Source organism: Helianthus annuus, chromosome 5 (genome assembly GCF_002127325.2).
Source record: "Helianthus annuus cultivar XRQ/B chromosome 5, HanXRQr2.0-SUNRISE, whole genome shotgun sequence".
Taxonomy (NCBI): Eukaryota; Viridiplantae; Streptophyta; class Magnoliopsida; order Asterales; family Asteraceae; genus Helianthus; species Helianthus annuus.
The window spans coordinates 91920265-91947793 of NC_035437.2; the positions used below are offsets into that span (position 1 = coordinate 91920265).

At 36.4% G+C, this 27529-nt stretch overlaps 3 protein-coding genes across 4 annotated transcripts; all 3 read right to left on the reverse strand.

Annotated features, from left to right (window-relative positions):
• Positions 1 to 291: 291 nt before the first annotated feature.
• Positions 292 to 5284, reverse strand: LOC110940647. 2 transcript variants are annotated; one of them, XM_022182199.2, is made up of 8 exons: positions 5047 to 5284; positions 3680 to 3941; positions 2733 to 2814; positions 2422 to 2490; positions 2072 to 2346; positions 1766 to 1984; positions 1480 to 1674; positions 292 to 734 (listed from the first exon to the last, which is right to left on the reverse strand). In XM_022182199.2, exons 1-8 carry the CDS (start codon positions 5052 to 5054, stop codon positions 630 to 632), a joined length of 1215 nt encoding a protein of 404 aa, XP_022037891.1. In that variant the 5' UTR covers positions 5055 to 5284; the 3' UTR covers positions 292 to 629. The 2 variants fall into 2 exon arrangements, with proteins under 2 accessions (XP_022037891.1, XP_022037892.1); XM_022182200.2 differs by having other exon boundaries at positions 3680 to 3946.
• A 6887-nt stretch (positions 5285 to 12171) lies between these two features.
• On the reverse strand, positions 12172 to 16326 carry LOC110943199. Its single transcript, XM_035990223.1, has 4 exons — positions 14815 to 16326; positions 14639 to 14732; positions 13894 to 14566; positions 12172 to 12904 (listed from the first exon to the last, which is right to left on the reverse strand). Exons 1-4 carry the CDS (start codon positions 16308 to 16310, stop codon positions 12897 to 12899), a joined length of 2271 nt encoding a protein of 756 aa, XP_035846116.1. The 5' UTR covers positions 16311 to 16326; the 3' UTR covers positions 12172 to 12896.
• Positions 16327 to 25013: 8687 nt separating this feature from the next.
• On the reverse strand, positions 25014 to 27517 carry LOC110943200. The gene is made up of 2 exons (XM_022184952.2): positions 27407 to 27517; positions 25014 to 26228 (listed from the first exon to the last, which is right to left on the reverse strand). Exon 2 carries the CDS (start codon positions 25999 to 26001, stop codon positions 25078 to 25080), a length of 924 nt encoding a protein of 307 aa, XP_022040644.1. The 5' UTR covers positions 26002 to 26228; positions 27407 to 27517; the 3' UTR covers positions 25014 to 25077.
• Positions 27518 to 27529: the final 12 nt, after the last annotated feature.

Sequence of the window (27529 nt, forward strand, 5' to 3'; positions counted from 1 at the left end):
GTGTGGGTAAAAGTAATCTTATGTGTAGGTAAAAGTAATCTTATATGTAGGTAAAAGTAATATTATGTGCAGGTAAATGTTGAAGATGTGTAGGTATTGATCTTAATTTGTGTTGAAAAAAAAAAACGTTGATTTGTTGGTAAATATATTTTAAAGTGTAGACATTAACCACACTATATGTAGATAAAAATGTTCAATATGTACAAACAAATACCAAAGCATTATGGAAACATACGTGAACAAATTAAGATTCCTAATTAAACTAATAAACATTAATCTTACAAACAACCAAATAAAAGTATTAGTTATAGAAATTTAAATACCAAAACAAACAAAACTAAAAGTGTTTGTAAGTTACTAACGAGTTATGAGAATCTACTAAATCGCCTTCACTCATCAATGTTTTCAACACCCTCTAATGTATCACATTGAGATTGTTCCAATGTGCTTGATGGACGAGGCATGATGTTATTCTCAATCAACGCTTGTTCCATAATTGCACATTTACCTTTTACCGTTCTAAGTTCTTCCACTAGATCATCGTAAGCATCCACCAGCTCTTCGTAAGGAAGATGCTTTGATTTTTTAGTAGCACCCATTGTGCTACTAGAACTAACTGGATCACGTCCCTACCCGTGCAAACGAACAGAGCTTCTTCCAAGTACAGTCTCAATAATCGACTTATCGCTCATTGATTCCACAAGATGCTCATTTCTCAGCTTCATCATTTTCTCCTTTAGAAAGAAAAAAAATAAGAAGACATGTGCACTAAATTAATTAGGGGTGTTCACGGTCCGATTTTCACGCTTTTAAGGTCAAAGCTTAACCGAACCGTTAGTTCACGGTTTTTTATTTGTGTAAACCAAAACCAAACTATAAAACTCTTAAACCGAACCATTAACGGTTTGGGCTCTTTGGAATTTTACAAAGGATGACTAAAATATATGATATATATATAAATAAAGTTGTCCAGAATTTGCATAATTTTACAAGTTGAGCAACTAATGTAAGAAAATAAGGGGCTGTTTGTTTCATTCAGATCTGACCCAGAGCAACTAATGTAAGAAAATAAGGGGCTGTTTGATTCATTCAGATCTGACCCAATCAGCTCTGATTGATTTAGACCCAATTTTAACCATTCAGATGTTTTTTTTAACCAAATAGCCTCAAATCAGATGTTTCCCTCTTAATGGTTCAGTTCAGATGCAAACAAACAGCCCTTAACTCTAATTTTGACTAATTTTTATATGGTTGGAATATTTGAAACACAAAAGGGGCTCAAGATTAACTAATTTTTATATAGTTGGAATATTTGAAACACAAAAGGGCTGAAGAGTTTGTAACTGGTTAGAGATTTAAACCAAACCGATAAACGGTTTAGACAATTTCACAGTTTGAAACCAAACCGTGAACACCGATAAAATAAAATTATATACCTAATAATTGATATTTAGCGTAGAAACGAACAAGTAAACTTACATATTTTGCAGCTGCATCAGTAGATATCCAACCGTTTTTTGCGTCCCAATGAGTTAGTCGCCATGTCTCAATTTGCCCGGCTGAAGATTCCAAATCTAGTCCACGCTCAATATGATAGCGTATTGTACTTTTCGAGCCATTTTTGCTATTTATTTTTCGTTGTGCACGTGCCTTAACTTTCTTTTCTGCATTTTCCTTCAAGGACATACAACCAAACAAAAAAATAAAATATTAGACCGAATTCATTAATCATTAACAAAAATATAGAATATTGTTAAAACATTACCTTGTATTTTGTCTCGGACCACATATCACAAAGATATTCCCAGTCTTCTTTGCTAACATTAGAAGGAGGTGTAGTCTTTGCCTTAGTCGGATCTTCCAATCCTCCAATCTGTTTGAAGTCTTCATGCAACTTACTTTTGTAACCTCTCCATGCCTTCGCCAAATAGCTATCAATGACTTTGCAAACCTTTGAGTTCTCCACATCAATTTCAAAAAGTGTCTTCAAGTAACAAATGTAATAAACATAAATAACTCATTAGTAAATATGAATATTAAAAATCATATTGAATTATAAAAAAAAACTTACGGTTAGCTTGTGGCGTAATGGCAACCTAACTTCAATCGGTACATGTCTCCATTCTTTATATTGTAAGCTACAATTGTTACGCAAAATGTAGCCACATTCATGCATGAAAGACAAGGCATTTTCACATATTACTTCCATTGCATCAAAATTAAACTCCACTGGCAATTTCTTCTTAGCAGCCTTCATTGCCTTTCGAGCTCCTTTACCACATGTAATGCCACGTTTTCTACATGTCATACCATCACCAATTTCTTCCTCGGGCTCATAAGTTGTGTCTACAAACAAGAAGAACATTTACATTAACAACACTACTTACAAAAAAATTAACATGTTCTTTGTACTTGTCATACCATTAACAATTTCTTTCTCTAGTTCTTGAGATTGCTTTGCATTAATAACCAAGTTTCTTGGAGATGGATCTGTGTACAATGCAGTTTACAAAGAGTGAGTTAATGGTGTGTTGTATAAAGTTCAGAAGTTGCGGAGTGCATATAATGAAAGCTATTGAACACAAAAACAGATCAAATGTAAGCTAATTAATTAATAAACTGTTGTTGGAAAGCTATATCATGTTAATTTAACAATATATTACAATACAAAAAATAGTGTACTCAATAATAATAAAAAAAGCAAAGCGATATATATGCACACAATCACATACCAACACGTCGTCCATCGTCTCTAGGTTGCCCCGCTCGGCCACTTTGTCTTCTACCTTGGCCACCTTGACTTGTCATTAAGCTCTTTAAGAATATAAAGAAAAAGAAAGTATTTTACACACAAGGTTTAAAAGAACCGAAACAAGTTTCGAGGCGTTTTCCCTTCGCCTCACGAGGCGTAAGCCTCGAGGCGAAATGAGGCGTAAGGCCGAGGCGGTATTAATAAATAAATACACAAATTATACACATATATATATATTATTAAAAATATGGCAATTTAAACAGGTTAAATAATCATTAAACAATTAAACAACTTATAAAGATTTCATTAAACAACTTAAATAGTCAAACAGATTCTATACAACATTACAGCTTTATAGAGTCATTAACAGCAGCAAACAGATTATGTACAACATTAAAATCTTAACTAATTTCAATCTGAACTAAGCATCTGATTCAATAAAGAGATTCTAATTAACAGATTTTAATTTTAATCCCATTCTAATTAACAATAGGTCAGCAGCAATATAGATTTATAACAGCAGCAACAAATTCTAATTTCAATACTAAGCATATGATTCAACAAACAGTCCACAACTAATATCAAGTCTACAACTAACTAACCATGATCATTCAATAACCGGTACACAATTTCAACATTAACGCCTAGAAACGGAACGTCCGCCTCTCATATAGATTAACGCCTCGAAACGAAACGTCTGCCTCTTACCACTGAGGTGTACATTAAACACAAGTAGTGAGGCGTCGCCTCAAGTACGTTTTCTTGTCGTTCCGCCTCGAGGCGCGTCTCAAGGCGTACGCCTCGGCCGTTTTTTAAAACCATGTTTACACATCAATATATAATACTTGGTCGAAACCCGACTCCCATTTTGCACGCGTTGATGACCCATATCTAGATAAATAAAATGCAAGAATAATAAGCAAGTACCTTCTTTTTAGATGCACATATTTCATCTCGTTTATCTTTATCTGGTCCGCTTAAATAACTTGATTCCTCATCAGTGGAAAATGGCATAAGCTCCTCATTGTCTTCCAAACCCCCCTTCTTTTTACCTTTGCTCTTCTCATTTTGTGACATCGGAATTGTACCCTTAACCGGATACGCCTTTTCATCAAGACCCGCTGCTTTCATTTTCGCTTTGTTCTCTTCAATTGTTTTCATTCTTTGTTTCTCGTACACCGTCATTTTCCTTTATTACATTCAAATACAAAATCTGATTATAATTATTTGACCAGTTCTTTTGTATTTAGCAGTCAAATAAAAAAAATTGTAAATAACTATTATTGAAGGGTGTAACAATAAACTGATCGAAGCCAGAGATTTCACTAATTGTGCTTCTGGTTCAGGAAGACGTTATAGTCAAAGGTGTAACTCGAAGCTGACCGGAAAGACTGATTTTACTAATAGTGTTTCTGGTGCGTTTAGTGTTATTCAGAAAAGAATCTTTGTAAGTTGTTCAACAGGGAATGTTGGTCCAGTGAACTCATCATTGTCAAATGAGGCACCATGGATTCTCGTCGTCGGTGCTAGCACCGTCAATAGAAACATAAGAGCAATTGTTCGGGTCGGAACGGGTTAGGGTCAGAACAGGTTTCAGTTCACATGCACAGAAGTTATACAAGAGGCACAACTAAACTATCCTTCATTCGCAATTACTTTAGGACCTGGTGATATTAAAAATTTTATAAGGACAGTGACTAATGTTGTTGGTCCAGTGAACTCATTATGTGGTCTCGGATATACAAGCAAACAAGTTGGGGTCATTTTACAGAAACTGGTCACATGCATAGAAGTTATACAAGAGGCACAACTAAACTATCATTCATTCGCGGTTACTTCAGGACCTGGTGATATTAAAAATTTTACATGGACCAGTGACTAATGTTGTTGGTGAAGCAAATTCAACTTACAGAATACAGGATTACAGAAACAACGTGTATTATACAGTAAACATACACCAAGTATTATTAACAACAGCAAAATCGGAATCATTAGCAGCAACAATAATCAGAATCATTAACATCAGAATCCGATTAAAACAAGAACCGAAAGAATAATTGGAATAATTAACATCAGAATTAGATTAAAACAAGAACAACAGCAATAATCGGAATCATTAACATCATAATCAGAATAAAACAAGACCCGCAACAATAATCGGAATCATTAACATCAGAATCAGATTAAGCTTTCTTTACACACGAATTAGGGCTATTTATAATGAGCCGATCCAAAACATATGCTCCCAGATCAAAATTCATAACAAATATTCGAATTGAATCATGGCTACTAACCTCTCCATTCAAGTGGGCGAGTGAATAATAACAAATGAGGGTTTCTTGAGTCGAGGTTCTGTTGTTGTAGAAGAGGCAGAATCGCTCAGCTAGGAAATATATATATAACCACTTTTGCTCAAGATCCCATCCTTGTTTGGAGGAAACAAAACCGTTTAGGAGATCGTGATCAATTTGAAAGAGGGAAACTGGTTGGAGCGGGAAATCAAAGCGCGGAAGGATGAGGTAGCCGTTCAGTTTTCTTTATCTGAAATAAACTATCCACTTTCTTTATTTTTTTATATTTATATAGCTAACTAGTAGATGGCCCGCCCGCGTTGCGGGGCGCTGGCGAAATAATTCTCAATCAATTACAAAAACAATACCATAATTTTGCTATGAAAAAAAAGGCGATGATATGACCGTAAATTTGGGCTTCTCTCACATGACATGTATGTCTGTACAAAGGGCAAAATCGTAATTATATTTTGAACCATAGCCGAAATCATAATTTTAAACTGAGAGCAAAATCATAATTTTTAGCTAGGGGGAAAAACATATTTTCATTTTGAACGGTGGGCAAAAGCGTAATTTTGAGTTGAGGGCAGAATCGTAATTTTGAGCTAGAGGAAAAAACAACATTTCATTTTTAGCTCTCGAGGAAAAAACAACATTTCATTTTTAGCTGGGGGCAAAAATGTAATTTTAAACGGAGGGCGAAACTGTAATTTTAAAGTGCGAATAAAATCAAAAGTGAGTTTTTGAACGGAGGGCAAAAGCGTAATTTTAAGCTAGCAGCAAAATTATAATTTTATTTTTAGGTGGGGGCAAAATCGTAATTTTAAACAAAGTACGAAAGCATAATTTTAAAATGGGAATAAAATTAAATTAAAACTGGGCAGGTCCGATAGGGAAGTGCCAGACAAATTTTGGGCAAAAATGTAATTTTAAACGGAGGGCGAAACCGTAGTTTTAAAGTGCGAATAAAATCAAAAGTGAGTTTTTGAACGGAGGGCAAAAGCGTAATTTTAAGCTAGCGGCAAAATTATAATTTTATTTTAGGTGGGGGCAAAATCGTAATTTTAAACAAAGTACGAAAGCATAATTTTAAAATGGGAATAAAATTAAATTAAAACTGGGCTGGTCCGATAGGGAAGTGCCAGACAAATTTTGAACTGGGGGCAAAAACGCAATTTTAAACGAAGAGCGAAACCGTAATTTTAAACTGGGAACAAAAGTAAAAGTGAGGTTTTGAACCGAGGGCAAAAGCGTAATTTTGAGCTAGTGGCAAGATTATGATTTTATTTTGAGCTGGGAGCAAAAACGTAATTTTAAACAAAGTATGAAAGTGTAATTTTAAACTGGGAATAAAAATAACTTAAAAAGTAAGTTGGTCCAATAGGGGAGTGCCAGGCAGCTATTCCCCCCCCCCCCCCAACTTACAAATGTATATGTGCCTGGCACTATTCCCCCAACTTACAAATGTATATGTAGGTAATGTTCTTATTTTGTATTTATATATTCTCCTGTATGATTTCTTTAATTTATAAGAAACTGAGAATACAAGGTTGTATCAAATTTATTTTTTTGAGCTATACGTGAGAAAGCCAAATAAAAAACCTATGAATATTAATAACTAGGGTCGTAGCTACCCGGGTGTTGCGCAGGGACGCAGTCAGTGGCGGAGCTTGACCAAAAGTTTCGAGGGGGCGTAAAGTGATGGGACCCAATTTTTTTTCCTATTATATTTCGGGTCGGGTCGGCTATTGATTCGGGTCAGGTCAAATAATAATAGTTCCAAATAAAACTAAAAAATTTCATTCATTAAAAGGACCCGTTCTTACACATAAAAACTTGCGATTAAGTTTATTGTGTGGTGTGTAATCTAGGGTGAAACAAATAAGAGTTAAAATATATTTACAAAACTACTCATCACTTATATACAAAGTGGTAATAAACATTACTTTAATTTATATATTGTATATATATTTAGGATATACAAAGTGGTAACAAACTTTACTTTAATTTATATATTGTATAAATATTTAGGAAAAATAATTGGGGGGAGGCAATCCTATATAATTTTTAAAATTTTCGGACGAACCTATACACTTCTAACTGAAACATTGGGGTGGGCGGGTGCACCCCCGGGCACCAATTAACCTTCGCCACTGGACGCAGTTGAAATTCAGAACGTATTGCACACCATGCAACTAGACCTGGCAAACGGGTCGGGTTGGGTCGGATCGGGTCGGGTCATGGGTCAAAACGGGTTCGGGTCAAAATGGGTCAATTAAAAAGGGGTTTTTTTGGTTCGGATCGAAACGGGCTAGGGTCGGAACGGGTTCGGATCAGAACGGGTTCGATTCGAAATGGTTCGGGTCGAAATGGTTCGGGTCGAAACGGTACTGAACTCACAAGTGGTATCAGAGCTCGGGAAGCTCTGCGAGTAATCGTGTTCGAATCGGACGAGTTTCGGTGTAATCGAATCTGATTTTGGTTGAGTTCGGATTGTTTTAGTTAATTTTCGATCGGTTTCGGACTGATTTCGGTTTATTTTTGGTTAAATTGATTGATTTTCGGTGCAATTTTATGTGCTTCGAACAGTTTATTTCAGATTTCAAAATGTTTATATCGATTTCGAACTAATTCGGTCGACGTTCGGTTTGATTCGATTGATTTTTGATGTATCATTTGTGAGTTTCGATTGACTTTTCGAACATTTGTAACATCATAAATTGATTTTGAAACTGTTTTAGTGGGTGAAAGTTGTTAAAAATTCTGTATATTGCAGAAAATCTTAAAAACGATGAAAAGATGAACTTAGATACACATCACGTTTGATATATTTGTGAGTTTATATTGCTGTTTCATATACCTGTTTATAACAAAAAAAAAAAAACAAAGAAAAGAAAAGGTATGCACAACTACAACCCATCACCACTGGTCAGCGGAACGATGTTTTTTGGTGTTAGATTGCATCACTTATTAAACTTATACAGACACTATGGTTTTCCTATATTGTGTTTTAAAAGGAAAACAGAAGTACAACGAAAAACACGGGAGGCGGGGTGGAACCCGTGACCTCTGTTCCACTCACCAGCACCCTCAACCACTATATAATATTTTTATTTTTTTAGTCGAAGTCGTCCTTATCGCGCATAGGTCCGTAACGAGTGTCGAAACGTAACTAGTCATAAATATATAATATTTTTCTTATTTAGTCGAAGTCGCCTGTAACAAGCGTAGGTCCGTAACGCGCATTGAATCCTTAACTAGTTGTAAATATATAATATTTTTATTATTTAGTCGAGTAAATTGCTAAAATCGTCCCTGACGTTCGTTCACATTTGCTAGATCCATCCAAAAAAAAGGTTTTTTTCTCATAGGAACCATTGAGGTTTCAAAAAAGTTGCTAAATCCATCCAAAATGACTAATACTATTAACATTACTAAGTTGATAGAGGGGTAATTTAGTCATTCTTTTAATTTATTTAGTTTACCTTTTTTTAACAGGTTATTAGCTACCAAACTGTTTGGATGGTATATAGTTTCCAGCCGTATAAAAGAGTATATATGTGTGATTGTGTGAAAGTAGGTGTAATTCTGCACAAACTGTTTGGATGGTATATGTGTAATTCTGCACAAGTTTGTGCAGAATTACACATATACCATCCAAACAGTTTGTGCTAGACCTGGCAAACGGGTCGGGTCGGGTCGGGTTGGGTCATGGGTCAAAACAACCCCATCTCTTGACCAGTACAAGCACAACATACATCTCTCGGTATATTCAACGCCCATCTCTCTGTCTTCACAACATCGCTCGCAGCTCAAAGTTCCGGCCGTTTCTGTCGTTTCTCTGTCTTGGCAGCCGTGTTTTAATCGTCACAATAAGCAGATTATCAGTTGATAATCTGCTGCGTTTTGTTCCAGATTTGCGACAAGTTGCGGACAAGATTACTGCTGTGTTTGGTTCTTTTTACGGCACTGAACAGATTGTTCTCTGTGATGTTAGTGTGTTACAGCTTGAATAGCAATTGCAGCGTTTGAATTTGTTCGAAGTAGATGTACAGATTGTTTTTATAAATAAAGTTTGTGGCTGATATCCTGTTGTTGACATCATGGCGATAACTGCCATCAAACTCCAAACATTTCCATCTCAATTTTAGTAACAATTGGATTAGCAGCCCATTTCTAGATACATAGTTTGTCTAATTGTTAGTATAATGTTAGATCTATGTGTATGTGTGTATATTGTTACAATCCCCCACACTTCAGTTTAAATCACCAACACTTACACTAACTAAGCTCTTTAATTAACCCGAACCGACCCGGACCCGTTTCAACCCGACAAAATTGCCCCTTGATGTACAATCTCTCTTTTTTTTAAAAAAAAAAAACATTTTTTTAACAAAACTGACCCGACCCGACCCGACCCGACCCGAAACCCGTTCTGACCCGGATCCGTTTCAAACCGAACCCGTTCTGACCCGAACCCGTTCTGACCCGAACCCGTTCCGACCCAAACCAAAACAACCCCTTTTTTAATTGACCCGTTTTGACCCGAACCCATTCTGACCCGAACCCGTTTTGACCCATGACCCGACCCGACCCGACCCGTTTGCCAGGTCTAGCACAAACTGTTTGGATGGTATATGTGTAATTCTGCACAAACTGTTTGGATGGTATATGTGTAATTCTGCACGAACTATTAGGTAGGTCTCTCGGTTCAATAGACAGTGAGTCAACAGTTTGGTAAATGCCTGCTTGAGTTAAGTGGTAACAATGCTCTCATAGTCATGGATGATGCCGACATTAAACTCGATGTTCGTTCAGTCTTGTTTGCTGCTGTTGGTACAGCTGGCCAACCCTGCACAACATGTTGTAGTCTAGACTGGTAAGCTTTATTATAAACTACTGGAAGCATATAAACCCGCTTGACCGATCTACACTCTTAACGCATATAAACCCGCTTGACCAATCTAAACTCGTTGTTCGTTTTGTCTTGTTTGCTGCTATGGTACAGCTGGCCAATGCTGCACAACATGTCGTAGACTGGTAAGCTTTATTATCAACTACAGCAAGAAGTTACAGCCATATATGAGGTTGTATGACTGATAATACACTCTGAACGCTTTCAACCCACTTAACCGATCTGACTTGTTCTCTTTTTACCTTTATTTTCTTGTTAAAATACAAGCCAAACTATAAAAGGGTGGGGGCATGTAATAACCTGTTAAAAAGGTAAATTAAATAAATTAAAAGAATGACTAATTACCCCTCTATCAACTTAGTATTGTTAGAGTATTAGTCATTTTGGATGGATTTAGCAACTTTTTTGAAACCTCAGTGGTTTCTGTGAGAAAAAAAAAAAAAAAAAACCTTTTTTGGATGAATCTAGCAAATGTGAACAAACGTCAGGGACGATTTTAGCAATTTACTCTATATAGTCGAAGTCGTCCGTAATGCGCGTCGAGTCCATAACGAGCTGTAATTATATAATATTTTTATCTTTTAGTCGAAGTCGTTCGTAACGAGCGTAGGTCCGTACGACTTAATCTCTGTCATGTGCCACTCATGTGAGGGGCAAAAAGGTCATTTAAACCCAAACCAACCATTAAACCAATCCTATCTTTATTAATAACAAATGCTTCAACTGTTTATAAATAATATCACGGAGTTTAAAATCACCAAATAAGAATGAACAGAAATGTAAAGACCCAGCTTTTATTCAAGAACAAGAAATCGAAAGACGATACACAAGCAAACTGCTAACAAGCCCGACTTGCATAAATAAAACTAGATCTAATACCTTACAGTAGTGACATGCTTCAGAAGCATCCCAACAACATCGCCTAAAATTCTTTCAGCCTCGGTTTTCAGGTGTTGGATCTTAGCATCTGTTTCTTTCTCGAGACGCTTCACGTTTGCACCCGAGTCTCCAGTAGTCTGTAATCAGAAAATAAATGCACAAAAAAAATCCCAAAATCACTATATTCGAAATATTATATCACTAATGAAATAAAACAATTTTTTTAGTCTTTGAGCCAAAAGTGTGGTCAACCAGAACCGTACAAAAATACTTTTTGACCCATTAGCAAACCCGCTTGACCCGCCAATTTTGCAACCATTCTATTGCCCTTTGGCTGCAAATATCGATTACATTGTAATGCAATATTGGTTGGACTTTCGCTGCAATATTACACGCGATTTTATTGCACTTTGGCTGCAATATTGTTGCGTTATTGCTGCACTTTGGCTGCATATATTGCTGCACTTTGGCTGCATATATTGCTGCACTTTGGCTGGAATATTGGCTGCATTATTGTCTGCATTATTGCTGCACTTTGGCTGTATAATTGCTGCACTTTAGCTGCAATATTGCTGCACTTTGGCTGCAATATTGCTGCACTTTGGCTGCGTTTTTACTGCACTTTGGCTGCAAGCGACTTTGGCTGCAGAACTGAAACCAAACAACCTAACATGCTACATTCATATACATAATTGTAATGTTTAAATAGCCCATACATATTTTTATTAGTCATAACGTAACTAGTGGTAAATATATAATATTTTTATTATTTAGCCGATGTCGTCCGTAACGAGCGTAGGTCCGTAACGCGCGTCGAATCCGTAACGAGCCGTAATTATATAACATTTTCATTTTATCGTTTGAGTCGTCCGTAACGATCGTATGTCCGTAACGAGCGTCGAAACGTATCTAGTCGTAAATATATAATATTTGTATTATTTAGTCGAAGTCGTCCGTAACGCGCGTAGGTCCGTAACGAGCGTCGAAACGTAACTAGTCGTAAAAATATAATATTTTATTATTTAGTCGATGTCGTCCGTAACGAGCGTAGGTTCGTAAGGCGTCGAATCCGTAAGAGCCGTAATTATATAGTATTTTCATTTTATCATTCGAGTCGTCCGTAACGATCCTATGCCCGTAACGAGCGTCGAAACGTAACTAGTTGTAAATATTTAATATTTTTATTATTTAGTCGATGCCGTCCGTAACGAGCGTAGGTCCGTAACGCGCGTCAAATCCGTAACGAGCCATAATTATATAATATGTCTGGGGCACACATTTATGTGGAGATAAAAAAATGATGGTGTCAAACGATTTGTCTGGGTAAACGGCCAGCTAAATTTTATTATAAAACAGGTCAACAAAATTGTGTTAACCACGTTAAGTACCATACACTAGTACAACTACAACATTACACAGTACACACCAAAGCAAGAAACATCAAAATCACTCCACTTTTTCCATGTCAATGTCGTCGCTTTCGCTCGATGTTTTATCCACAAAAACCCCATGTCTTTGGTTCTTCCAGCACCCTTTCAGGCGAGCACTTCCCCCGCTCAAACACCAAGTTATTTCTGCTCGACCAAATACACCAAATCGTCGTTTGAAAGACCTGAGTATATCAATTGTTTCCAGACTTTTGAGCCCAGCACATGTAGATGATAATTTACCGGATCACCCAGGCCAAAAAAAATAAATGGCTGGAAGTGTGCACCACCTCGCAATTCCATCCCAAACCTTTTGCATGAACAAGCATGTGCAGAAAACGTCTTCGGTAGACTCCTCTTCATCTCGTCACAACTCACACAAAGCGGATGGCACTTGTACGCCTCTCCTTAACAAAGACACCCGCGTTGATAGTCTGTTCAAGTTTAACCTCCACACTAGAAAGTTAACCTTGAGCAGAATCCATCAATTCCACGAGTAGACGGTAGCTGCAGCCGTTTGGTTGTTTTGAACCAAGCAACTCCTCAACCCACTGACCGAAAATAACCCATTTGAGTCCAAAGACCAGCTCCATTTATCCCCTTCATCAGTCAGCGAGACGTTGGACAGCAGCCTAGAAAGCTGCATAAAATCATTATGTTCAGCAGCCGACTGGAAATTGAAAATCTTACACTAAAAACTGATACATTTTCTTTGATTTAGTTCCTTCTTCGAACCAAACTCAGATCTTAATCATCAAACTGAAACTGATTCAGATCTGATTTCAATTCAAAATATTCTTTCAGCCGATTTAAACATACATGAAACAGATCTGATATCGATGTTCTGATTTTGGTCTTAAAGAAAAACTAAAACTTATCGAGACAATCAACTGAATTCGCAATCGCTGAATTTGAACAAAGTCGACACAAGGGACCCAAATTTGAACAAAGTCAAACACCAACTAAAGTAAACAATAAAACATCCATACTTATCTAACCCAATTTAACATTCAAACATATAAGAGTAATCTCTTGTTAGAGAACTCTGCCAAGTCAACTTTAAAAAGAAATCACTCAGTATAGCAAACATAAAAACCCAACTAAAAAATTTAACTACCCCTGACCCAATTAGAAAATCATCCCAGTTTGCCCACCAACGATCTGTGAACAAACCCCTTTTTACATGTGAAATTAACAATTAACTTCATCCCACGATTAACTCCATCCGAAACTGTCATATCTCCACAAAAAGTAGCTCTTGCATGTTTAAAGCTGCAAAACATCAAATCTTATGCACCACAAATTTAAATTTAAAAAGATAAAAAGAACTAACTGAAAACACATATGTTCTCCTGTAAATCTCTGTCATTAAACTTTAGGTTGTCCTAGAACAAAAACGACATAAGTTGTAGTAAGTTTTTTTTAAACAACCAATATTTGTATTAACCTAACAAGCACAGAGCAGAAAAGAATAACATAGACTTCAAGTATATCAAGAAAATCATGCTAAAGAGTCATCATCATCACTGTTACGATTTGGCTCATCAGAATCATGCTCGGTTTCAAAATCAAGTACAGGTTCGTTATTAAAAAACATTTTACCCACGTCATCATTTTCATCATCAATACCTTCTAAGTCATCCACAGGGGCATTTACATTACGCATTGCAAGAACTTCCTCGTATGGTAATGTTTCAGGTTCTACATCATTTCGAACTGCGAGAGATGTTTCAGGTAATTCTTCGGTTGGTTGAAAAGGTGGCAACTCACTAGATTCCTCTTCTTGAAATATATCATTCATCAATACTTCATCTTCATCATGCTCAAGTATATCATATATGTTGCGATGGTGTACTTTCTGTACCACCATCCAGTTCTTCCCACGTGCATAATCATTCAGATAAAAAACTTGTTGAGCTTGATTAGCAAAAATAAATGGCTCGTCTACATACCACTTAGATGTAATGTCAATTGATGTCATTTTGTGATTAACCACCATCCTTTTTCCCTTTGGATCAGTATTATACCACTTGCAACGAAACATGAATACCTTTCTACCGAGTATAAAATCCAACTCCAAAACTTCAAGTAAAATACCATAATAAATCATTGCTTCATCTTCACCCCCTACAGAAACTCCACTACATTGTGTAGTGAACCTGTCATCACGCTCCTTGCAACGAAATCTAACACCATGGACGATGCAACTTTGCCAACTAGTGTAGCGATCATCAGGAAATTGCGATAAAGCATACAAATCATCGGTTGCTCGAGGATCACCATTGACTCTCAGCAAAGCCATCTATAAACACCTAAGTTTAGTTAGCAATGTGCTTAAAATCAGTTACTGAAAGTAATACATTTTTAGTTTTACCTTGTTCTTGAACCAAAAGGGAAACTCTTGTTTCTGTATAGTATCTAAATTTGCTTCCCTTATACCTCTTGAGGATAAAGCTTCTTTTTGCTCCCTAAATCAAGAACAAGTGAGTTATGATTTTAAATTAACTATTAAATACAAAATATAGGTATACCTAAATATGATCAACTCACTTTAGGTAACTGCCAAGTTCAACCCCACAATTATTGCAGATATACCATTGCACCACTTGAAGATATTCCCCAAGTTGTCCGAATTTCGAAGCCCGAACTTTATTATTGAATAAATCCATCTCATGTTTAGTGGTCGTTACATCCCAATTGCGTTCTACACGGTTGAATCTTGTCTCGATATCATCTACATAACGAGATAAAAATGTGACAGCCTCATCAACAACATACGCTTCAGTAATAGAGCCATCAGGACGTGCAAAGTTACGAATATATCCCTTGTACGTACCCATACGACGTTTAATCCCAAACATCCATCTTTGACTTACCGGGCCTCCTAATAATGCTTCTTCAGGTAAATGTACACACAAGTGAACCATGATTGTAAAAAATGCAGGAGGAAATATCTTCTCAAGTTTGCATAATATAATAACAATCCCGGTCTTCATATCCTCAAGTTCTTTAGCATATAGAGTTTTAGAGCATATTTTTTGAAAGAACTGGCAAAACTCGATTAAAGTTTCACGTATATCCTTATTTAAGAAAGGGAGAATGGCTACCGGGAGTATTTTCTGAAGCAATACATGACAATCATGTGTTTTCATCCCACCAAGTGTATTATGGTCCGTCACACATCGACTGATGTTGGACGCATAGCCATCGGGTAGGCGAACATACTTGATAAATTTGCAAAACTCCACACATTCCTCTTTAGTCAATGTGAAATTAGCATGAGGTTTCTCAAATCTTCCATTTCTCTCTTTCAACCACTGTTCCTTGCGAATGTTAAGATCCTCCAAGTCTAAACGTGCTTTTGTAGTATCTTTTGATTTCACAGGATCATTTAACAATGTCCCTACTATATTATCACATACATTTTTTTCTATATGCATGACATCGAGATTATGACGCACCAATAATTTAGACCAGTATGGAAGTTCAAACAATATACTCTTTTTTGACCAGTTCAACTCATCAGAACCTCGTTTACGCTTCCTATCCTCATTACTAGGTGCTTTTCCGGTAGTGCATGTAGGTATATCCGCCACCTGTCGCAAAATGTCATCACCTGTAAATTGACGAGGTCGTTGTCTTTTCTCTTGCTTTCCGTCAAACTCTAAGTTCTTTCTCCACCTGTGTGTTTTACTTAAAAAACATCGGTGCCCTGTATAACATTGTTTACCACGAATCCTGTTAGAACGAGTATCCTCTAAGCATATTGGGCATGCCAATTTGCCCATAGTGCTCCACCCAGACAAGTAAGCATAAGCTGGGAAGTCACTAATCGTCCATATTACTGCGGCATAAAGAGTAAAAGGAGCTTTTGAATATCCATCATATGCTTCAACCCCATCATGCCATAAAACTTTAAGTTCATCTACAAGTGGCCTTAAGAAGACATCAAAGTCTTTACCAGGAGATTTTGGCCCAGGAATCAATAAACTTAAAAGGTAATTGCTCTTATGCATTGTACACCAAGGTGGCATGTTATATGGCATCAAAATGTGTTACGCCCTAATTCACGTCTGACCAAAAGTCGCAGCGGAAATGCATGCATAAAAATTTCTTCCATAATAATACCTTGGCTTATTTGAATTTTATTTTCAAAACAACCTTTTTATATAGAATACAACAACTGACTCAATTATAGAATAAATCATAGCTTATGTACAACAAATTACATCCTTAGACAACCCCGTACAATCCCTCAAGTGACTCGGTCCTCGATCTTTATACCTGGATGATCCTCCGTGTCCCGTACAACCTGCATTCACCACATACATTCAAACATTAGCACACAATGTATAAACAAGATCATTCACGTAAACTTCACATCTCTTTCTTTATCAACTTCAAGAATTACATCTGCGTATCCATTTCCTGGTGAGGCTTCATGAATGTACCTGCATTACTTATCATTCACGTGGTACACCATTAATAACGTTAATCATCAATGTGTCTAAATCATACACATATACGTATTTACATACCCACATACATATATATCTATATACGTACATACACTCATACATACCCTTATACATACCTACATACAGGGGCGGACCTACCTCTTTGGTAGGGGTAACCCCCGCTACCCCTTGGTCGGAAAAAATTTGGAAAAATTAGTGTAAATTTTGGAAAAATTTGACGTTTTTTCGATTTTGTTACGGCTTATCTATAACACGTTACCCCTTGGTCGGAATCCTAGATCCGCCACTGCCTACATACACAGCTACGTACTTACATATCCTTCCTACAACTAGACATACATTCAAACACTCATGCATATTATTAAGCATAACTACATAACCCACTACATACGTACACTTGGAGTTATAAACATACATACCTTTCCTTTATCAAAAATGCATCAGAAACTTGATTTCGGTCCATTCGGGAGCTTAACGGAGCGCCGGGACACGAACTGGATCAACCGGGTTCACATATGGAAGAAAACAGAAAACATAAACTCTGGGCACCGTCGCCGACGCCCATAATGGCCGTCGGCGACGCACCTCCGTCGTCCAAAAGCCCCGTAGACAGAAAACTAGGCCGTCGGCCAGAATCCAATTCCCACATGCCGTCGGCGACGGCCCTTCTGGGCGTCGGCGACGGCTCCTCGTTTATTCATTTTCCTGCTGTGTTGTTTCGTCGTTCGCATAAACTAAAATTCGCATAACTTTCAACCCGTTTACCCGTTTAACCTCCCGTTCCTTTCTACATGCTTGTAAATTCACCGTTTATCATAAGAACCTAAAACCCAACATCCGAATTAAGGAAATTCTTGTCTTACACGCTCTTGGCTTATTATTCACTTATGAATTATTCGACCCGTTATGGGTATTTATACATTAAAAGGTCTATAACATACATAACCCTATACTTCGCTTTCATACTAAACCAAGACATTACTCTAATCGAATAACTCACTTCTAGATGACTTTTAAGGTCGTTTACCTGAAATCCCCACCAAGGGCGTTTTTGTCAACTTGCCCCATTATTAACAACAAGGCACTACCTGGCATAAGTAACCAATCCTACCACCTAGTTACGATTCTTAATCACGCATACCTTGCTCGGATCAAAGCTGAGATCCGTTTAATACTTCATCGATATCATACCATTTGTTCCTATTCGACTTCAGTTATCATACCTAGTTAAGTTGCATATAACTTTACATAAATAACTAAGAAGTGATTACGGAATCACTTACCTTGAGCGACCAAGTTCAAGCATAGGTTCCATGTTTACTTTCGACCCGTTAGCCTCCGTGCTTGAGTTCGTAGATATGTTATTCATCCTTACATGTCAATACATTAATATCCTTGTTAGCATACAAGACCACACATAACATCAATCACATTAATCCTATGCTCAACCTTTGACCTTTATTAGTCAATTTCTAACAAGCATAAAGCATATACTCAAAATCATATCTTTTCAAGCTTATATAATTTATCATGTCATTACACATTCATACATTGATTTAACTACGTTCCATATGACCTTTATAATCTTGTAATTGTCAACCATATTCAAGTTAACAATTTAACAAAACCTTAACATCCTTCTTTACTAATAAATCACTCTACCTTTAGTGCACGTCCATATCAATTCACCATCAAACCTCTAGATCAACACATGACGTTTACCGCATCATTTAAGTACGAAGTTTAACTTCTAAGCATACCTTTTATCAAAGTTATTTTATCAATTAAAAACACATATGTATTTCAATCAAAACGCATATTTCATGCTAACCTATCATTTATCACTTCATTATTACATTCTATACTTTTTCCATCCATCATTATACATAATTCATCTAAAATCGTCACTTAGGCATTTCATCATACACTTGGTGGGCGTACCGTTAATTAAGCATAGTGTACAAGTATCATTTGCATAACATGACCAATCCATATCAATATCATCAAGAACATCAATATTCAATAGAATTTCACATAACTTCTCTTCTCATTCAGCTCTAACTAACAATTTATCATTATAAACAATTATCATACATTCCCTCATCCAATTTTAACACTTTACAACTCATATTCATTCTACTCTAAGTGGGTTTTCATTCCCAACATTGATTTAATCGATTTCAAGCATTCATAATGTTCTAGATGATGATCTTAATTCAATATCATACTAATTTCATATAAACACATGGAATTTCTTGAAACCCTACATATTCAAGATCATCAAACTATCAAATTCTTCTTACCTTAAGCTTTAATAGGCCTAGATGATCAAGAAATCATTGACATGCATGAGATTTAGTCACGATTGGGGCTTCAATTGGCTGGATTTTGTGGTTAGAAGGGTTTCCCCTTCTTCTCTGGCCCTGGGCGTCGAACACACACACACACCTGATGTGTGTGTGTTTTAATTCTTATTTCATTTTTATTCATCTAGCTTTCTTAACCTGTCACTTTTAGTCCCTTGAGTTTAATGTGGTAATTGCTTAGTCACAAACTTTACTACTATTATCTAACTTGTATTGTGACCAAGTTAAATAACATATTTGTCACATTTTATCTCGTATTCCATGAAATCTCATTAGTGAGTTAAACGTTCGGGTTTTGGGGCGTTACAAGTCTACCCTCCTTAAAGGAGGTTTCGTCCCCGAAACCTTCCTCATTCCTACTCTTACCCTTCTATTGTACTCATCCACTGGCACACTACCACATGATTTACTCGGGGCCTTTGCAAAAGTCTTATTCATGAATAAATATAATCGTACGCATTGACCCTATCATCTCAAATTAATAGTTTACTTTCAGAATCACACAAGGGTCAGAGTATGATCCAGAGCTCTTATTAGTGTCATTTACTTTATAATGCTAGCTCCTAGCGCATACCATCTATAGCGCTTCATTCATCGAATTTATTCCAGCCGTATACAATTATTAATCGTGCAAACCCAAGTCTAGGGCTTGTTTCTCACTTTCTATTTATGCATATTACATTCATATATTTACTAATCGAAATAAATCGATTTATTTCATACTACTCATACACCATATGCTATCTTTCATTTTGTTCACTATGAGTCATCCTAGACATTCCATTACTATCATTACTTTCATTTTCCTTTAAGCTCATAGGAGGGGTCGATATATTACCATACGCATACTATAGTCATTCAAGGACTTATTATTACAACCAAAATCACCCTTTTTACACCTACTTATCCGTACTTAACATGAAGACTAAGCATTATTTCCATGGTTACTATTGTTATCTATGTCATGCATATCTTTTCTACAATGCCTTGTTCAAATGAACATGGCCAACAAGCCGAGCATCAAGGTTAGCATTTCTTATTGATACTTGTCGTTTCTTATATTCTATCAGAGTTTCCACAGTTATGATCACTCAATTCAGTATCACCGGTTCGCATAGAAGTATTTTTCAATATGTAACTTTCTATTTAACATCCACGAGTTAAACCATTTACTAACCTCGCTAATTTGGTACGAGCCAACGTGAAACAACCAGAGTTGACTTGCTCCTTCACGAATCCATAACTTAATAGGCCTGATCTTGTCCATCGGTATCATAAGCTTTCATTCATGGGCATTGCTTTCGCCGTCCTAGGTAGTTTTATCGCATCGTGATTCCTGCCAATCTCATTATAAAATTAGGGGTTTACACATTCTATTCGATTTCATTCAGATATGATGTTTATCACATCGCCTTATATATATATTAATACTTTCTCAATTCCTTCGTAAGGCATTAGTGTGCTAGTCCTATTCATAACGGGTCAATACATGGCCATTTCTTAATATATCATTCTTATTATTTGACACGTTCTTGACAGGTAGATACATAACCATTATTTCGTAATTCTATAACTTATTTGGTGTACTACTCTACACATTTCCTTTCTTCTCTAGCAGCCCCACGGTTTGAAATTAAATTATTTCTTAGCTTCTGCAGTTCGACTTTTCAAGGTCAAACTGCCACTTATTTCTTATTATACATATATATAAACATGCGTATCGGAGTACATGTTGGTACCCCTTTTTAATTCAGACATGCTTGCGATCTCATCGCTTCACTGTTTCAGTGTTTTCTCGCAAACACTTGCCCTTCCCGTTTTAAAAGTTAGTCATAATACTTATTTCTCTTACAATTCCAACATTTTAATTCCATTCACTTATATGCTTTCATTTCTTTTACGCATTCGATTACCCAATTAAATGGGTAATGGCATATACTCTCATAATGAGATTCAAGCATACCACTTACGACCCGGTCACATCGGGTTAATTGCTTTCAACATAAATCTTTCGTTCTATTCGTATAACGGATTGAACTTCATACATTTGTTATTGCATTCACGACCACCCGTTCCAAACGGATGGTACCTTATCCTTACTCGACTTGTTCAATTTGAACCGGTCGACTTGCATAACTTATCATAGCATTCGCCATCATAACCAAATCCACAAGGGATTTGCATCATTCTTATCTTTCATTCCTTGAATCCGTCTCGCGGATTCAAGCGTTGCATTCGCATATTTCATTCCTTCAATCCGTCTCGCGGATTCAAGCATTGCATTCATACCTTTCTTTCATGTTTTGAATCCGCCTCGCGGATTCTAACATAGCATTTCATGTTTCGAATCCGTCTCGCGGATTCTAACATAGCATTTCATACTCTCATTTTTGAGAGTCTTACATTTCTCTTCACCCTCACGTCCACCTACTACTTAATTCTAACGGACACACCTGTAACAATTATCACGGGCTCACGAAAGTCATGCGTTTCTTGTGTACTGGCCAGGTACACAATCCACACACTAGTTTCGTGTCTTCGTGTAATTGTCACCTTATGTCCGAAGAATTAGGTTTCGGCACGTGTAACATTTCCAAAACTTCATTACCATTCTTATCATTATTTTTCACTTAAAATTTTCCTTTCATTGTTAGGTCTTACCATCACATGTACTTACATATATTAAACATATGTACTTGGGTCAATATGTCAAATTACATACCTTGGCGTCGGTGCTAGACCGCATCCACAAATCATTCTTTTCAAGCAACCATGCTTACCTTACACATAACATATAGTTAGTTATCTTCCAATACATACTTAAGCACATACTTACCTTTGCTTCTACCTTTAGATCTTGGTCGAGTCTCGGATTGTACGGGTTTCTTGTGATAAGAGCACACAGGTTCGAGTTCAAGTACCTATCCTCTTGTACTTGATTCTCTCAAACCAGGGCTCTGATACCAACTTGTTACGCCCTAATTCACGTCTGACCAAAAGTCGCAGCGGAAATGCATGCATAAAAATTTCTTCCATAATAATACCTTGGCTTATTTGAATTTTATTTTCAAAACAACCTTTTTATATAGAATACAACAACTGACTCAATTATAGAATAAATCATAGCTTATGTACAACAAATTACATCCTTAGACAACCCCGTACAATCCCTCAAGTGACTCGATCCTCGATCTTTATACCTGGATGATCCTCCGTGTCCCGTACAACCTGCATTCACCACATACATTCAAACATTAGCACACAATGTATAAACAAGATCATTCACGTACACTTCACATCTCTTTCTTTATCAACTTCAAGAATTACATCTGCGTATCCATTTCCTGGTGAGGCTTCATGAATGTACCTGCATTACTTATCATTCACGTGGTACACCATTAATAACGTTAATCATCAATGTGTCTAAATCATACACATATACGTATTTACATACCCACATACATATATATCTATATACGTACATACACTCATACATACCCTTATACATACCTACATACACAGCTACGTACTTACATATCCTTCCTACAACTAGACATACATTCAAACACTCATGCATATTATTAAGCATAACTACATAACCCACTACATACGTACACTTGGAGTTATAAACATACATACCTTTCCTTTATCAAAAATGCATAAGAAACTTGATTTCGGTCCATTCGGGAGCTTAACGGAGCGCCGGGACACGAACTGGATCAACCGGGTTCACATATGGAAGAAAACAGAAAACATAAACTCTGGGCACCGTCGCCGACGCCCATAATGGCCGTCGGCGACGCACCTCCGTCGTCCAAAAGCCCCGTAGACAGAAAACTAGGCCGTCGGCCAGAATCCAATTCCCACATGCCGTCGGCGACGGCCCTTCTGGGCGTCGGCGACGGCTCCTCGTTTATTCATTTTCCTGCTGTGTTGTTTCGTCGTTCGCATAAACTAAAATTCGCATAACTTTCAACCCGTTTACCCGTTTAACCTCCCGTTCCTTTCTACATGCTTGTAAATTCACCGTTTATCATAAGAACCTAAAACCCAACATCCGAATTAAGGAAATTCTTGTCTTACACGCTCTTGGCTTATTATTCATTTATGAATTATTCGACCCGTTATGGGTATTTATACATTAAAAGGTCTATAACATACATAACCCTATACTTCGCTTTCATACTAAACCAAGACATTACTCTAATCGAATAACTCACTTCTAGATGACTTTTAAGGTCGTTTACCCGAAATCCCCACCAAGGGCGTTTTTGTCAACTTGCCCCATTATTAACAACAAGGCACTACCTGGCATAAGTAACCAATCCTACCACCTAGTTACGATTCTTAATCACGCATACCTTGCTCGGATCAAAGCTGAGATCCGTTTAATACTTCATCGATATCATACCATTTGTTCCTATTCGACTTCAGTTATCATACCTAGTTAAGTTGCATATAACTTTACATAAATAACTAAGAAGTGATTACGGAATCACTTACCTTGAGCGACCAAGTTCAAGCATAGGTTCCATGTTTACTTTCGACCCGTTAGCCTCCGTGCTTGAGTTCGTAGATATGTTATTCATCCTTACATGTCAATACATTAATATCCTTGTTAGCATACAAGACCACACATAACATCAATCACATTAATCCTATGCTCAACCTTTGACCTTTATTAGTCAATTTCTAACAAGCATAAAGCATATACTCAAAATCATATCTTTTCAAGCTTATATAATTTATCATGTCATTACACATTCATACATTGATTTAACTACGTTCCATATGACCTTTATAATCTTGTAATTGTCAACCATATTCAAGTTAACAATTTAACAAAACCTTAACATCCTTCTTTACTAATAAATCACTCTACTTTTAGTGCACGTCCATATCAATTCACCATCAAACCTCTAGATCAACACATGACGTTTACCGCATCATTTAAGTACGAAGTTCAACTTCTAAGCATACCTTTTATCAAAGTTATTTTATCAATTAAAAACACATATGTATTTCAATCAAAACGCATATTTCATGCTAACCTATCATTTATCACTTCATTATTACATTCTATACTTTTTCCATCCATCATTATACATAATTCATCTAAAATCGTCACTTAGGCATTTCATCATACACTTGGTGGGCGTACCGTTAATTAAGCATAGTGTACAAGTATCATTTGCATAACATGACCAATCCATATCAATATCATCAAGAACATCAATATTCAATAGAATTTCACATAACTTCTCTTCTCATTCAGCTCTAACTAACAATTTATCATTATAAACAATTATCATACATTCCCTCATCCAATTTTAACACTTTACAACTCATATTCATTCTACTCTAAGTGGGTTTTCATTCCCAACATTGATTTAATCGATTTCAAGCATTCATAATGTTCTAGATGATGATCTTAATTCAATATCATACTAATTTCATATAAACACATGGAATTTCTTGAAACCCTACATATTCAAGATCATCAAACTATCAAATTCTTCTTACCTTAAGCTTTAATAGGCCTAGATGATCAAGAAATCATTGACATGCATGAGATTTAGTCACGATTGGGGCTTCAATTGGCTGGATTTTGTGGTTAGAAGGGTTTCCCCTTCTTCTCTGGCCCTGGGCGTCGAACACACACACACACCTGATGTGTGTGTGTGTTTTAATTCTTATTTCATTTTTATTCATCTAGCTTTCTTAACCTGTCACTTTTAGTCCCTTGAGTTTAATGTGGTAATTGCTTAGTCACAAACTTTACTACTATTATCTAACTTGTATTGTGACCAAGTTAAATAACATATTTGTCACATTTTATCTCGTATTCCATGAAATCTCATTAGTGAGTTAAACGTTCGGGTTTTGGGGCGTTACAAAATGACTGGCCACATACTATGTGTTGTTGTCATGTTACTAAAAGGGTTAAACCCATCTGAAGACAGCCCTAATCATACACTCCTCGAATCATCTACAAATTTAGGATACAGGTCGTCAAAATGTTTCCAAGCCCTTCCATCAGCGGGATGGCGCAACACTCCCTGCTCATCCTTGCGTACTTCTTTGTGCCACCGCATATCTTTAGCTGTGTGGCGTGATGCATATTGGCGCTTTAAACGAGGTGTTATCGGAAAGTAACGCAGCTTCTTATACGCAATTTTGTTGCGTACATAACGACTACTTTGACAAACTGGACATGTTATGGCATCTTTGTTATCCCCGTAGAATATAGCACAATCATATTGACACACATCAATAAGCTCGTAACCTAAACCAGCTTCACAAAGTAGCATTCTAATATCATAATAGCTCTGTGGACAATTATTACCAGCAGAAAGTACCCCATGCAACATCCTCAGTAACATCTCAAAAGAGTGATCAGTCCATTTGTTCATCACTTTAAAATTCATCAACTTCACAACAAATGTCAAGGTAGAAGAATTCGTGCATCCGTCATACAAGGGATTATTTAGAGCTTTATGCAGCTTCTCATAACGATTATTTCCATCAGCTGGTTGTTGATTTCCAATTAAATCATTGGTAGGGCCAATATTAAAAAATGGATGACCAGTCGCATCCTCTAATCCTGCTCTTAAGCCAGCAGATTCCTCATTAACAAATTCATCAGGTCCCTCATCCTCTTCATCCTCACCGTGGTACACCCAACATGTATACGACTTATCAATTCCTACATTAATCAAATGGGCAGCGATGACATCTATCTTTTGCAGTCTCGTATTGAGGCATTTAGCACATGGGCATAAAGTTAACCCGTTGGAGTTCAAAGTTTGTCGGGCAACATTTAGAAATTCCTTTACCCCATCTACGTACTCAGTCGATACCCGGTTCCCATTCTGTACCCACTGATGACCCATATCTATATATAAATAAGATGCAAGAATAGATTAAACATCCATTTATTATGTTTGAATGAAAACAAGTTTCAAAAACTCATTTTGAATAACTAGTTTAAATAAAGGCAAACTAACAAGTGAAATTAAAACAATAAAACATCAAATCAATTTAGATTAGTGAAATTAAGACCACTATAATTACCCGCTTTTTAAGGATCTTTCAAGTTTGTCGTTTTCCCTTCCGGCGCCTACATTTACAAAATTAAGACAATCAGAATTATATGCTACACATTTATACATTCATATTTATTACTTTTAAATTTATGATAATATATATATATATATATATATATATATTAATGGTAAGTTTCTGTGAGATATAGTCCCGCATAACTCCCTTTCACTCTATATGATAACTGGCTGCAAACACTTGTATTGATCCTAATCACTAATCTTTTCACTCGTTTATTTCAGATTCAGCCGTGAATTCTTTTTTTTTCTAATCACAGACGCAAGCTGCAACTATCAAACTAAATCAGTCTTTTTCTACTTTCGAAAACCTGACTGCAGAAATCTAGTTAGCTGTCGCAGACGCCATTAACATTGAAAAGTCAGTTGCTGTTAGATCAGCAGTAAACTCGTAAAATCCAATATAATATGTCGAGTATTGAACCCAAATCAAATCCAGATTAACTTTGTAAATAACAGTAGTAACACGACTCAGATTCAGAACTAAAATAAGCCATGATGTGCGTGTATAACTAGATTTTCTTTGATTTAGTTCCTTCTTCGAACCAAACTCAGATCTTAATCATCAAACTGAAACTGATTCAGATATGATTTCGATTCAAAATATTCTTTCAACCGATTTAAACATACATGAAACAGATCTGATATCGATGTTCTGAATTTGGTCATAAAAAAAAAACTAAAACTAATCGAGACAATCAACTGAATTCACAATCGCTGAAATAATCACTGAAACTGATTTCACTGAAATCAACAGAAACTAATCGAAACAAACCGAATTCGCTATGTGCTCAATTCAGACTTAAATTTTGTCTGTTATCAATTCGATCAACAACAACAAAATTTAAATTTTCAGTCGTTAATCAGATTCAGTGTATAACAATTTAAATTTTGTCTGTTATCAATTCGATCAAAGTCAACTGACATTATACATATAAAGTCAAATGCACATTCTTGAAAAAGACCTTTTAGTTGCTGATGTCAATGTACTTCGGGTCTAACAGTTGGTTGAAGCATTTAATCGAACAGTTGGTATGCGTATTCAATTCAGTTTTAAACATCAGCACAACTCCACCAATTTCATCCAAGTCTCAAAATTTAAATTTCATTCACGAATATCAACACAACTCCACCAATTTCAATCAATTTTACAAACGAAAAATCAGTCAAAACTAACCTGAGTTCGTTTAATTTCAACCAGAGCCTCCTTCTGAACGCGAAACGCCCTCCCAAACTTGTTTACTAAGGTCGACTGAAGAAGCGGAAAAGAGCCGATTGCAAATAGTCTTCACCCGTTCTA

Bases quoted from the DNA above. Each gene is read 5' to 3' on its own strand.
- LOC110940647 (XM_022182199.2), bottom strand. The intron at 2,815-3,679 runs GTACTTGCTTAT...ATATTCTTAAAG, and splicing joins TATGTGCATCTAAAAAGAAG to AGCTTAATGACAAGTCAAGG. The intron at 2,491-2,732 runs GTATGTGATTGT...CATTGTACACAG, and splicing joins AGACGATGGACGACGTGTTG to ATCCATCTCCAAGAAACTTG.
- LOC110943199 (XM_035990223.1), bottom strand. From the start codon at position 16,310: ATGCCATATAACATGCCACCTTGGTGTACAATGCATAAGAGCAATTAC. The intron at 14,733-14,814 runs GTGAGTTGATCA...TTCTTGATTTAG, and splicing joins GAACTTGGCAGTTACCTAAA to GGAGCAAAAAGAAGCTTTAT. The intron at 14,567-14,638 runs GTAAAACTAAAA...AGGTGTTTATAG, and splicing joins CCTTTTGGTTCAAGAACAAG to ATGGCTTTGCTGAGAGTCAA.
- LOC110943200 (XM_022184952.2), bottom strand. From the start codon at position 26,001: ATGGGTCATCAGTGGGTACAGAATGGGAACCGGGTATCGACTGAGTAC.